Source organism: Rosa rugosa, chromosome 7 (genome assembly GCF_958449725.1).
Source record: "Rosa rugosa chromosome 7, drRosRugo1.1, whole genome shotgun sequence".
Classification (NCBI taxonomy): Eukaryota; Viridiplantae; Streptophyta; class Magnoliopsida; order Rosales; family Rosaceae; genus Rosa; species Rosa rugosa.
The window spans coordinates 1,022,523-1,036,338 of record NC_084826.1 but is presented as its reverse complement, the minus strand read 5'-3'; the positions used below and the strand labels follow the sequence as shown (position 1 = coordinate 1,036,338).

General features: G+C 39.6%; 2 protein-coding genes, 1 non-coding gene and 1 pseudogene across 4 annotated transcripts; all 4 read right to left on the bottom strand.

Moving 5' to 3' along the window:
* Positions 1-5,129: 5,129 nt before the first annotated feature.
* Positions 5,130-6,522, bottom strand: LOC133719736 (F-box protein At2g02240-like). The gene is made up of 3 exons (XM_062145905.1): positions 6,200-6,522; positions 5,541-5,659; positions 5,130-5,446 (listed from the first exon to the last, which is right to left on the bottom strand). The coding sequence occupies exons 1-3, from the start codon at positions 6,428-6,430 to the stop codon at positions 5,305-5,307; spliced, it is 492 nt and encodes a 163-aa protein (XP_062001889.1). The 5' UTR covers positions 6,431-6,522; the 3' UTR covers positions 5,130-5,304.
* Positions 6,523-6,976: 454 nt separating this feature from the next.
* Positions 6,977-9,529, bottom strand: LOC133723318 (putative F-box protein PP2-B12). 2 transcript variants are annotated; one of them, XM_062150132.1, is made up of 4 exons: positions 9,162-9,529; positions 8,438-8,556; positions 7,848-8,343; positions 6,977-7,362 (listed from the first exon to the last, which is right to left on the bottom strand). In XM_062150132.1, exons 1-3 carry the CDS (start codon positions 9,441-9,443, stop codon positions 7,884-7,886), a joined length of 861 nt encoding a protein of 286 aa, XP_062006116.1. In that variant the 5' UTR covers positions 9,444-9,529; the 3' UTR covers positions 6,977-7,362; positions 7,848-7,883. The 2 variants fall into 2 exon arrangements, with proteins under 2 accessions (XP_062006116.1, XP_062006115.1); XM_062150131.1 differs by lacking the exon at positions 6,977-7,362 and having other exon boundaries at positions 7,775-8,343.
* Positions 9,421-9,523, bottom strand: LOC133724036 (U6 spliceosomal RNA). Its single transcript, XR_009853453.1, has one exon. It is a non-coding gene; the product is annotated as a U6 spliceosomal RNA (small nuclear RNA).
* A 2,007-nt stretch (positions 9,530-11,536) lies between the features above and the next one.
* LOC133719989 (F-box protein At2g02240-like) lies at positions 11,537-12,939 on the bottom strand (annotated as a pseudogene).
* Between the last annotated feature and the right edge of the window lie 877 nt (positions 12,940-13,816).

Sequence of the window (13,816 nt, the reverse complement as noted above, 5' to 3'; positions counted from 1 at the left end):
TCTCTTGATACATGTACTCACGCTCTTGCATAAAATTTGGGCATTCAAATATCATAGAGCACTCAAAACGTGAATGCCACGGAGAATTACACAAAGCACAAGTTTCATTGCAAGAGGACATAGAACCCACCGCATGAGAATTCCACTCTTGATGACCTCCACCATAGAAACTTTCTTGCTCATATCCCCTCGGATCTTCCCATCCATAGCTCCTTCGATCCATAGCTCAATATGATAAGAAAATAAGCACCTATGAGTTCCCAAAAATAAATTAGTAACCAAAATTTAAAAAGAAAAAAGAAAAATGAGCACACAAAACATAAATAACTAAATTAAAATAACAACAATTTTTTTTTTTTTTTTTTTAATAAGAAATAAACAAAAATATGCCAAAGTGACCTAGAACCGATTTACCAAGGGATTAAGGCTATTAAACCCTAATCCCCGGCAATGGCGCCATTGACTTGATGACCTTACTCTTACGCAAGCGTACGTATCATTGTCAAGATAGGGAAATATTATGCCCAAAGTTTATCGTACCACGGGGATTAGTGGCTAACCCACAATCCTTGGGTAATCGGAAATAAAGACACTTAGCAAACAAAGAAAGAACCAAAAGAAAATAAATAAAAAGGCTAATCTAAGGCACCAAGCCTTAGCAATGCTCGGCTTTGATTTTCACCAAAGCCTAATCAAGACTAAGAGCCTAGTGATGAATATTTACAATGAGTCGCAATTCAATATTTTAAGAGATGATTTTAGATTAACAAAAATATAATGAAATGTAAAGAAATTAATAAAAATGAAAATAAATTAATAAAAGTGTAACCAAATAAATGGGAATGTCGGGTGTTAGGGAGGTTCCTTCACCCAAATCTCATGTGTTGGAAGCTAATCTAATATAGATGCATATTTCCTATTTTGGCGGTAGTCGTATCCAAGGCGGTTCAAGGCTCAAGGACCGAAATTCCCTTTCATGGTATTCCTACTCCGGTTCAAGGGCCGTAGGGACTCACTTGGCATGAATTAGAGCCGGTTCAATGGTCACTAATTCACATCAAGAGGCGTAGAGATCGAGGAATTAGACTACTAAGCGACCCGCCCGCGCAATCACGCAACGGGTGTAAATCACCATGCTTATAACCCCTCGAATACGAAATTGAAGGTTTCTAGCTTAGGAATTAGAGGAAGTCAAGCCCCTAACTCCATCCTAGACATGCTCAAAATACACACCCTAGAGTTGACTAAGCTCCTAGACATGCATTTTAACCCAACAAAAATAGATATAAGCATCCATCATATGAAAATTGCATCATTACATTAAATTAAACATCTTTTACACAAAATTTGGGTTAGGGACACAACCCTAACCCCCAACAAGAAAATTACTCACAACCCATAATTATGAACATCAAAAATACAAAATTCAAAGAGAAAAGAGAAGAGAAGTGTAGGGGAAAACAAGAATAATCACAACTAGCTAAAAAGCTAGCATGACTAGTCTTGAATTACAACTCCTACAATTACCCAAGTCTTGAATCTTGTAGAGGAGATGCCTTTGATGAATCCTTGAAGTTTTTGGGTGAGTAATCCTTCAAATTCCTAAAATAAAGCTAAAGAAAATATGGAAAATAGAAGAGGAGGGTGGAGAAGAGAGCAGCCCAAAGGGGCTGCCCTGTTTTTGGTGCGGCTACTGTAGGTCGATGTCTGTGTTGTTCTTCCCCTTTTATGAGATAGGGCAGCCAATATATATATGTGGTGAGGATTTATAGAGTGCACGGATTGGTGAGAGAGAAAGCACACACAAAAAAAATGATTTTGGCTGCACGTGGGCACTTGAAATCAAAAGAATGGGCTGCTGGTCCTTCTTTGCTTAATTAAACAACCCTTGTCTAATTAAGAAGCCATTATGCTGCAGCTTGATTAGTAACCATTTGATTTCAAACTCATGCAATTAAACCAACGTGCAGCATTTAATTAATCAATAGTTAAATAAACTATTGGTTAATTAGGCTTGTCTCATTTTTCCAAATCTCATCTGTATCTCTAGGTTTGTGGTTGACTCAATGTTGACCTTCTCATCATATAGTAGAAAATCCGCATCTGTTTTACTTTCACGTCGCATTGTCTCGTACTTGCAACTCCGCTTATTTTCTACAAAATAAATAAAAATACATTAATTAAATAATAATTGACTTGAGGATTAGCTTAATTCTAGTATTTTAGATATAATTACAAGTATAAAAATACGTGTAATCATCCATCATCATGCTACCCAGAAGCAAAAGCTTCAGTCTTTATTGGTAAAGGCGTCGGGGAAGGGCGGCGACTGGGTCTTGGGATCTGCGGAGGGTGGCGACGGATCTGTGAACTGCAGGCGGGTTGAACTGCAGCGATGGGTTGACTGCAGGCGGAGGAGGAATGGTATACTGATCGGAGAAGGAGGACGGGTCTTGAGATCGGCGAAAGAGGATTGGTCTCGGGGTCTGCGACGGATTGGACTGCAGGCGGAGGAGGAGGGGCTTTACGGATCGGAGAAGAAGGATGTGTTGCCAGATCTGTGAAGGGCGGCGACGGGGTCTCGGGGTCGGCGAACGACGGCGACAGATCGGACTGCACCGCCGCCTACCTCTCTCTCTCTCAAATGGATAAGAATGATATGCGATAATGCGAATGGGAAGTCAGAAGCCTTTAGGTCTTTAGGTCGAGACTGTCGAGTCACTCTAGTAGTCTAGTCAATGACCTAGTTGACGACACTTTGGGCTTTGGGTTCAGTCTAGGCAAAACGGGCCTCATAAATTAATTGGGTTTGGCCATTTAGGACAGAAGACAAAATATTACCCATTCTCTAAAATATCAGATTTTATTTCCTATCTATGTAAATATGTAATATAGAAATAAATATAAATAAAATATAAATTTTAGGGTTGGGCCGGGCCGGGCTTGGCCCTTACGGGCTCAATCGGGCCGGGCCGTAGGGTAGGGCCGGGCTTCATTTACATAACCCATACCCTACCCTATTTAAAAACGGGTTGGGCCGGCCCGCCCTAATGCAAGGGCCGGGTCGGGCTTTGGCCCTACGGGCCGGGCGGGCTTAGGGTAGGTTTAGGGCCGAAGGGCCAAATGGTGAGGCCTATCCTCCGCTAGCTAGATGACGTGTCAGTTATGTACATGCCAACTCAGCACCACATAAGCCAAGAAACTTATAAACTGACGAGAATGCGAATAGAAATTCAAGTCATAAGTAGCTTAGAACCAAACAACGCGATTAGAACTAGGGTTGGGCTCGGGCCCGGCACAAAAATTAGAAGGCCTGAGCCCGAACCGAAATTTTTCGGGCCGGGCTCAAATTGTGTGTTTTAAGTTCTGGGACCGAGTTAGGATCGGCCCGTTTTTTTTGGGCCGGGTTTTCGGACCCAAATCTATACAAATGCTCAGGCCTCAATATCAGAAGGGGATGCCATATTTTATGCTCTGGTTTTTCTCAGACTTTCAGATCAACATATTTTGTATAACTCTTAAAGTTTTACTTCTCACGAATTAAACAAAATGCAGACAAGAAAATAGAAGATTAACACAAGATATTGAACAAATTGCAGTCGGAATCGAAATATACAAGTCTACAAGGCTACTGATCAAAATCCAAAATCCCTAAAAAAACCAAAATCCCATGTCCACTAATTAACCACTAAATCCTCTTTACATAGATGGAGAAAATATCCTAAATTGCTTGAAGACATGAAGTAATTAACCCCTCACCCCCTAATTCTCTTGGCCTTCTCCCCAACATGGCTTGGATCTGGAAACTGACCGATCTGCAAGTCTACAACTCTGTTGACATCAACACATGAACTGAAATTTGAGGTACGGGGAAATAGAAATAGGAGAAGAGAGTGTGACGAAAATCATAGCTAGAAGAAGAAAAAGAAGGTATGAACAGAGAATAGGAGAGGAGATGAGAGGAGGAGAAGAAGAAGAAGAAGAGAGAAGAAAAGAGGAGAAGAGTGAAGAAAAGAGGAGAAGAGTGTGACAAAAATCATAGCTACAAGAAGAAAAAGAAGGTATGAACAGAATAAGAGAGGAGAGGAGAGAAGAAGAAGAAGAAGAAAAGGAAGAAGACGAAGAAGAGAGAAGAAAAAAGGAGGAGTGTGTGCGGCAATGAAAAGAGGAAGACAGAGTAGGGTAAAGTATTTATGAGAAAGTCAGAAAACGGGCATTCCGGCTTTTTTTTTTTTTGATTTCTTAGGCCCGGGCCCGGACAGTTTTATATTACTTTCGGGCCGGGCCTTGCAAAACTGTGAAATTATCTTTTAAAGCCCGGACCGTTCGGGCCAATTCCGGGCTAGTTTTCAGGTTTTCGGGTTAAATGCCCAGCCCTAGTCAGAACAATGAAGCAAATGACATGATTTTGTAGGAATGAAATAAAGCAACAAGTCAAGGAAGAAGTCAAGTCAACAAAATCCGTTTCACACCCGAACACGTGTCACACCATGACTACTCAGCAAGAATGAAGTTAGAGAAATTAGTTACGTACGCTAAAACAGAAAGTGTTAAGCATTGCTTAGTCTGTAAGCAAATCAGTTACAATCGTTAATCGACGAAGTGGTGTTAGCTCAGTGGTTAGAGCACCCACTACCTAATGACGAAGTCATGGGTTCGAGTCACCATGGGTTTAGAAGTGAAATCCTTTGATCCTCTTTATTAAAAGAATAAAAAATAAAAAAAAATCAGTTACAATCGTTTACTATATAAACCCATGTAATCAGCTTTGTGTAATCATTCTCTAGCAAAATTAATACAGATTCATCTTTGTCTTCATCTCTCTTCCTCTATCTGTTATTTCTCTTAGTCTTTCTGCAAATCCCTAAATCTCAGCAGATTCATGCATCATCCATGCCTCCAATTAATTCCGATGCAAAATCAAAGAAAAAAAATATTAAGGCAAACTAACCAGAATTAAACCCTTTATCGATGGTAGATCATTATAGTACGTTCCTATCACACGGTCTGATCTCAATCCCTTGCACAATGATGCCACTCTTGCTGCTAATATCAATCTCACAACAAATCATCTCCAACTCTCCATCTTCTCCTCCACCACAGAAAAATTCACCTAGCTTCATCTCCAACCAGCCATCTGCTGTTTCCTTTGGAAAATGCTGATCATTACTGATTCCTCTCTCGGGATGCACCAGAAAGGCAGTGTGCTTAAGGTCTCCTCCATCAACAATTTCTCTCAAACTAGGGCTTTCATAATCAAAGCCATAATCCCTTGCAGAAACCGCCACCACCACAGGATAGTTGTCAAATCCGGCCCCATGCTCTTTCAGTAAACTTGTACACAAGATAAGCTTTATATAGAGTTGATGGGGTAAGCATGTGTATAGCAATTCTCCCACGAATTTCAAACCAACCAACCCACTGAAGCTCAGCTACTTCCTCGAACCTGTTCAAATTGACTTGTGTACTTCACTCACATTCTCATTTTAATTTAAAACCCATTGAAAAAACTTTGGGATGAAATTAAGAATTTTACAAACCTGGTGCTAGGCAGAGTAATCCATTGCCAATATCGAGGAGTATCACCCCAAGCAATCCGAAGGCGCTTTGCAGCTATCATGTAACATTTCTTTCCAGTCCATTTTTCCAAAGAAAAGCTCTACATGATGTGCATTAGTTAATGACAGTCACCGGATTGAGCCATCGTATATGCATTGTTGCAATTGTAACAATCATTAGAACTTGGTCAATACCTAAAGCTAGCTAGCACCATTTTTGTTACTATTAATGTGACTAGGCATTCACAATATGACAATAGATAGAACTCTGAAATTTTTGGTTCTCCTAGCAGGACCATATATGAAACCAAAGAGATCAAGACCATATATGAAACTATAAATGCAATATTATATCCGCAATCCCAAACGTTCCAAATTTCTAATAATTTAAGAGTCAATGTCATTCATATCAAGCAACCAAAGGATCGATACACTCATTCAATTTAAGATTCTCGTTGCATCCAACATTAATGTTGAACAACATAATAGAATTCCTTTTTCATTCATTACCATTCGTAAACAAGTTAAACATGGTGTACAATGTGCGGAGGAATCAAAGAAACTCTCATACAGAAACAAATACTCTTCAAACTAAGAAATTGATTTTGATAGGCAAGGAGAGGGTAGTGAGCTTAAATTACCATAGTGCCATCGTCGATGAGGACGGGGCTGTGGCTGAGAGACATGTAGAGCTCTTTCTTGGATTTGGCAGCAGAGGCAGTGGCAGAGTGGGATAGGATCTCATGGGTCTCAGGGGGCAGGAACTTGTCCCAAACGGCGTCGGATTCTGCTGCCAATCTGATAACCCTAGAAAGCACCGATAGCCTGCACGCATCTGGAGGACTGGCAATGAGATCACATTGGCAATGCATCCTTCTGGCAACGCTTGCAAGTCTAGATGCTGCATCATAGTCGCAGCTGATTCCTCCTCCTATTCATGCATTTTTTTTTTTCAGATCGTCTTTTTTTTTTTTTTTGTGTGTGTGTGTGTGAAAGGGATCGTATTCACGCATGTTTGTTTCTCTCTTTTTCTGTTAAATTAAAAAATTTATAAAAATTGAAAATGCTTGCTTTTGATATTTATCAATCATTCCCATTTTAATAAAAATAAATTAATAATGCATGCTTTTAGAGTTTTAGGTTTGGCCTTGCCTGAAAGTGAAGTGTCATGACCTCTGGGGATCTAGTCTACTAGTATGTATTGCGCAATGCGACAATGGGAAAGCAGAATACATACATTGTTGCATCTTACTGTTCCGCATATCAAATTCATGGTCAATTTTGTTGAGAATATATACATCCCACAAGAGACAAATGAGACATTGTATGTGGGTTTATACTGGTTTAGGCCATTCCATCTATTACTAATCTCATCAAAATCTGGATCTGGAATATGATGAAATAGCTCATTACTTATATCAAATGTAAGGATGAGTTCCGGCCTTATTTTATTGCAGCAAATGCCCACTAACAAAAAGTTTCCTTGAAGTGCATCACAAAAATTCTTTAAAGAAAAAGTCAAAAAACCCTAGAATGCGCCACATGTGCCTAAGACTTCCTTTGACTTCTTCTTGTGCTCGTTTAGTGGCGCGTCCTTGCGACATTGTCGTTGGACAATAGCAGCGGCTATCGGAGTGGTTGTGGTTTGACTGATGGATGCGTTTGGTTGATCTGGTTTGTGTCCCGGATTGTGGTGATTGATGGCGGTCGGATCTGGGTGAGTTTGTAGGTGCAGGGTGGTGGTACAGATCTTATTAATACTGGGTGAGTTTGCAGGTGCAGGGTGGTGCAGGCACTTCGTGTTCTTCAAGCGAAACAAATAAAAACCAAAACTTTTTTTAGATTGTCAAATTCGATTACATGAAGACTGAAAAGGCACTTGCACTCACCATTATTGACTATGATTGGTATCCACCCATAGATATGAAAGAATCAAGCTCCAAAAAATTCGTAAGGCATGTTAGCAGCATGGCATACATAACAAATTTATAATGCTCATTATAAACATGGACGAGGCATAATTACTTCATAAGGGTAGTTAGATTTTACACTCTTCAAGTGAAGTTTCTATCACATTTGAAAAGTTTTAGATTGACATTTATGAAGGTTCCCTCACTACAGGTAAGTATGTGTTTTCGAACTTATTATTAGATACAAGAGAAATTCAAGTCACAAGTAGCTTAGAACCAAGCAACGCGGTCAGAACAATGAAAATGACATGATTCATCATCCATGCCTCCAATCAATTCCGATGAAAAATCAAAGAAATATATAATAAGGCAAACTAACCAGAATTAACCGTTTATCGATGGTAGATCGATCATTCTAGTTCCTATCGCATGGTCTGATCTCAATCCCTTGCACAATGATGCCACTCTTGCTGCTAATATCAATCTCACAACAAATCATCTCCAACTCTTCATCTTTTCCTCCTTCACAGAAAAATTCACCCAACTTCATCTCCAACCAGCCATCTGCCATTTCCTTTGGAAACAGCAGATCATCAGCTTCATCCATTTCTCTTTCAGGATGCGCCAGAAAGGCAGTGTGCTTAAGGTCTCCTCCATCAACAATTTCTCTCAAACTAGGGCATTCATAATCAAAGCCATAAGCCCTTGTAGAAACCTCCACCACCACAGGAGAGTAATCAAATCCATAAGAGTGTGCATTGAACTTGTACACAAGATAAGCTTTATATAGAGTTGATGGGGAAAGCTTACGTGTAGCAATTCTCCCACGAATTTCAAACCAACCAACCCACTGAAGCTCAGCCACTTCCTCGAACCTGTTCAAGTTCACTTATGTACTTCACTCACATTCACATTTTAATTAAAAACCGATTGACAAAACTTGGGGATGAAATTAAGAATTTAAGAAACCTGGTGTTAGGCAGAGTAATCCATTGCCAATAGAGAGGAGTATCACCCCAAGCAATCCGAAGGCGCTTTGCAGCTATCATGTAACATTTCTTTCCAGTCCATTTTTCCAGAGAAAAGCTCTACGTACATGATGTGCATTAGTTAATGACAGTTAGCGGATAGCACCACGATGTGCAATTGTAACAATCATTCGAACTTGGTCAATACCTAAAGCTAACTAGCACCATTTTTGTTACAAATAATGTTACTAAGCATTCACAATATATAGAAATTAATGCACGGATAGAACTCTGAAATTTTAGGTTCCCCTACTAGGCTAACCTACAATCACCTGCACATGCACCATAATGTACAATCTATAAAAAGAGATCAAGACTACCAAATTCTTCCAATTACAAGCAAATCATATGAATATGTGATACTCAATAGATGCAATATTATATCCGCAACCCCAAATGTTCCAAATTTCTGATAATTTAGAAGTCAGTACCATTCATATCAAGCAACCAAAAGATTGATACACCCAATTAATTTAAGATTCTCGTTGCATCCAACATTAATGTTGAACAACATAGTAGAATTCTTTTTTGATTCATAACCATTCGTAAATAAGTAAGTGTAAAATGTCCAGGGAGGAATCAAAGCAACTCTTACAGAAACAAATATTCTTCAAAGTAAGAAATTTATTTTGATAGGCAAGGAGAGGGTAGTGATGTTAAATTACCATAGTGCCATCGTCAATGAGGACGGGGCTGTGGCTGAGAGACATGTAGAGCTCCTTCTTGGATTTGGCAGCGGAGGCAGTGGCAGAATGGGATAGGATCTCATGGGTCTCAGGCGGAAGGAACTTGTCCCAAACGGCGTCGGATTCTGCTGCCAATCTGATAACCCTAGAAAGCACCGATAGCCTGCACGCATCTGGAGGACTGGTCAATGAGATCACATTGGCAATGCATCCTTCCGGCAACGCTTGCAAGTCTAGATGCTGCATCATATTCCTCCTCATTTATGCGTGTCATCTTTATACAAGAGCCATGATAATCTTCTCTCTATCATTCCAATTTTATGGGATATCTTCAAAGGGACACTTCCTCTTTTTTCTGTTATTTATTAATTTTTTATAGAGTCAGGATCCTGGGACACACGATTTTATACAATTTCTAAGCCCTTAAGATTAAAACCATTCAATGGCTCAGATTAATTTTGTGCATAAGATGATTGGACAAATGTCGTGGCATCAAATTAATAAAAAAAATTAGATTAAACTTTTCTTTTTATAAGGAGCCATAAAATGAAAAAAAAAAATGCAATTAGATGAACAAAAGAACATGATTAGAAAAAAAAAGTAAAGGAACAATGAACAAACCTAGCAGAGCTTCATCGTCTTCTCCAAGATCCAAGTATTGAAATCAAGACAACTTAATTCCCCAAGATATTACGGTATTCTATTGTAGGATCTGTCTTCTGTATGGTGGGAATTTTTACACTTTATTTCATGATTGTGATCATGATGGAGCAGGAGGATATATCAACTGGAGATCGAGCATTTGGATAGTCTCATTAGTTAATTAATTTCTCAATGAGTTTGGGATCTTCCCTTCCAAAAGATTTGAACCCAACTTCAGGTTGATGATGGATGTTAAGTTTCCAATGGAACATGAAATTTCACCGTGAAAGGCATTGGTAGAAAGAATTAAGGACTCAAGATGGTTCAAACTATACAACCACTTAGTATCGGAAGATTAAGAAATTTCATGGAGATATCAATTTCCTTAAGAGACATGATATTGTGCCGACTCCCGGAAATAGGACCATGGAGCTCGCAGTGCTTTGGATGAAGATAAACTAGATTTCTAAGACTGAAAACCCACCTTGCCATCAAAGAATAAAACATGTTGTAATAAGAAAGATCGAGGATGGCAAGCAAAGTAAAATTGAGCCGAACATGTTTATCAGTAGCAGCCAATGATCAGATGCTTTTCTAAAAGAAACATATAAACAAGAGAATTCCCTGGGTAATTAAGTTGTCTATGGTTCAATACTTGGACCTTGGAGAAGACGATGAACATAGAGCTAGGGTTCTTCATTGTTCCTCGTACTTTTTTTCTAATTTTGTTCTTCTGTTCATCTCATTGCAATTTTTTATTTTTCAATTTTATGACTTGTTATAAAAAGAAAAGTTTAATCTAATCTTTTTGTTTTAATTAATTTGATGTCACGTCATTTGTCCAGTCATCTTGTGGTATGTTGACATCATTTATAAATTTAATATGTGCCATTGAATACTTTTAATCTTAAAGGCTTAGAAGAACTGTAAAAAACTGTGTAAAAATTATGTGTCCCGGGATCCTGACCCTTTTTTATATATTTTATTTATCAATCATGCTTCTGATATTTATAGCTCTATAATTTTTAGGTTCACCCTTAGGGAGAACAAGTATATTCACCCTCATTGTTGATTAACATACTTTTACTTAATAAATTTATAATCCAACGGTCCATATTTTAAATTAACATACTTTTACTTATTAAATTTATAATCCAACGGTCCATATTTTAAATTAGCCTTTAAAGATCATCTCTGTAAAAAATCAATCGAATCGGAATTTGTTTAATAATCTAATCGAATCAAACAAATGGATGGTTCAAACAACACTTACTACACTATTATGATGAATCGTCCATGTATTTCATAGAAATGAATAACTAAAAGATCTTCAATTTGATTGATTTTTTTAAAGAGCTAATCTTTGTATTACATTATACAACATGAATGGTTGGATTAAAAAATGATAAAGTTATTATGTGTTAACCGACAATGGGGGTGAATATGCTCATTCACCCAAGGGGTGAATCTAAGAATTGTCATTTATAGCTAGTCGACTGTATTTTTAGGCACGTCTTGTGTCTATGTTATTTGGTCCAAGAGTAGAAGAACGTGAATTCGGCTTAAGGATGAATCGATATTATGCAGTTGACTTGCAACGCATGAAACTCCACCATTCTTTTGAAAATTTCAATGTGTTCCTTGTGTCTAGGTCGTTAAGTATTGTAGGAAATAGATGAGAGATAAGCTTGTATCTTAATTATTGACAAGAACATGAAGGTAACACAGGGCAGCCCTAGCAAATCAACCATGATAATCACTATATCTATATCCATGATCTACTCCCTCTCGGGTCTGATCTCAATACCTTGAACAAGGAGACCCCTCTTACTCATACCAGTCTCAATCTCACAACAAATCATTTCCAGCCAGTGAAATTCACCCAGCTCCATCTCCAGCCACCCATCCGCCCTGCTTTCATTTGGAAATGTAGCTTCATTGATTTCTTGATATCTTGCAAGCTCACTTTCTATTTCTCTTTGGGGCGCCAGAAACGCAGTGTTCTTACTGCCTGCAATTATTTCCTTCAAACCAGAGCATTCATAATCGAAGCCATAAGCTCTTGCGCCAACTGTGACCATAGAAGGCCGGTGCAGTCCATAAGTGCGTTTAGTTAACTTGTACTCCAGATAAGCTTTATACGTTGTGGATGGGGACAGCATGCATGTTTCAATTCTCCCACGGATTTCAAGCCAACATACAGCACGAAGCTTGGCCGCTTCCTTAAACCTATTGATCGAATTCGACCAGGTACATCATTATTGTATAGAACAATTAATATTCACATATATATAAATATATGCTGCATAACAAGTTAACATAGTGATTGAGCTAGCCTGATTAATAACTACAAGTAAGAATGGTAAAAGAAATGTACGGACCTGCACTCAGGCAGAGATTTCCAATTCCAATAGTAAGGAGTATCACCCCAAAAGCAATCCGAAGGCGCTTTGCAGCTATCATATAGCACTTCTTCCCACTCCATTTGTCAAGTGAAAAGCTCTACATATATAGGATGCGAATCAATGAGGATCGTCAGATTAAGCATATATGCATATCTAGCAAATGGAACAATAAGGCTCGCTAGCTAAAAGCCTAAAACGTACGCATTCTAATTTCCAACCTAGCTAGCTATCATATTTCAAGCATTCTAGGAAGGGTTGAATTCTAGCAATCCGTCAACTTTTGAGGGTCGATATAAAATAAGGCCTTAAAAGTCACAACACTATCTGAATTATAGGCATGTCGAACAACTATAGTACCTCAAATTTTAAAACTATCTCTTTATTTTAAGCTCTAAAATAAAATTCATGATCCTAAGCCAAAAAAGACCAAGCTTTGAAGTTACCATCTTGCCATCGTCGATGAGGATGGGGTTGTGAGAGAGCTCGAGAGTGAAGTAAAGCTCCTTCTTGGATTTGGCGTGGATTGCAGATTCGGAGTGGGATAGGATCTCATTGGTCTCATGCGGAAGGAACTTGTCCCAAACGGCGTCGGAGTCCGCCGCCGACTTGAAATCCCTCGAAATCAACGACAGCCTGCACGCGTCTCGAGGAGTCGTCAACGAGATCCGTTCGCTATGCAGCCTTCCGGCAACGCCTGCAAGTCCATCATCACCGCCGCGTTCTCCATTTTTGTTTTTCTGGTCAGTTTTGTTTTGATTTTCACTGCCTTTCTTTGTTTGTGAGGACGGTAGTCGATAGGTGATGAACTCTGTTTCTCCTCACGTTTTGTTATTTGAGTCTCCGGGTTTACTACAACCTCTGTTTCCCATACTGGCCAGCAAGGCGGTGACAGGAAGTCACTTCGGTCACATTAGCCGTTATTCAGTCAGTATCCGGGCCGAGGTCATCGAGAGTATCCCAATTAAACCAAATTAATCCATTGCCGCAGGCGCACGAGCCCGAAGGCCTCTCAAACCTGTTGGCCACAAACTGCTGGTAGTCGGACTCGGACACCATAGGAATTCCACCCTAGGCCGCTTGACCAACTTTACCATACCAGGTGTGTTTGGCTCCAATTTTGCTGCAGCTAGTCAACAGTCTCTTTTCTTGCGTGGGCGTGCCAGCACCGTTCGGGTGCGGTCGTCGGGGGTGTCCCTTGACCTGATTTCTATCAAGCGATTGTAGACGAGGAGAGCACCAACCTCGTCGTGGGATTCTTTGTGCCTCGTGGTAAGGACTTTGCTGAAGTTTCTTCTTGTTCACAAGTCGATACTCAATATTGCAGATTGAGCAGAGCGAAATCACCGGGAAGTATTGAGATCTTGCTAAAGCGTGACTTTAGCTTAGCTGGGTTGCTAGGACGTTACCCTTGCTTGGCTGGTTCTGTAACCGTTGTGGTCGCGGCACTACCGTCGGCTCCCGAGGAGACTAGGACCGAAGCACGTTGACAGAGGGTTTGGTGGCACTGAAAGTCGGCTTCTGAGAAGACTAGGACTAGGAGTGTGATCACCGGTAAGAGAAAGAGAAGGAGAGGAGTTGCTCTTAGAG

Excerpts from the sequence above, each read along its gene's own strand:
- LOC133723318 (XM_062150132.1), bottom strand. The coding sequence starts at position 9,443 with ATGAGGAGGAATATGATGCAGCATCTAGACTTGCAAGCGTTGCCGGAA. Across the intron at positions 8,557-9,161 it reads TCATTGACGATGGCACTATG|AGCTTTTCTCTGGAAAAATG; the intron begins GTAATTTAACAT and ends TCATGTACGTAG. Across the intron at positions 8,344-8,437 it reads ATTACTCTGCCTAACACCAG|GTTCGAGGAAGTGGCTGAGC; the intron begins GTTTCTTAAATT and ends GAACTTGAACAG.
- LOC133719736 (XM_062145905.1), bottom strand. The coding sequence starts at position 6,430 with ATGCATTGCCAATGTGATCTCATTGCCAGTCCTCCAGATGCGTGCAGG. Across the intron at positions 5,660-6,199 it reads TCATCGACGATGGCACTATG|AGCTTTTCTTTGGAAAAATG; the intron begins GTAATTTAAGCT and ends CACATCATGTAG. Across the intron at positions 5,447-5,540 it reads ATTACTCTGCCTAGCACCAG|GTTCGAGGAAGTAGCTGAGC; the intron begins GTTTGTAAAATT and ends CAATTTGAACAG.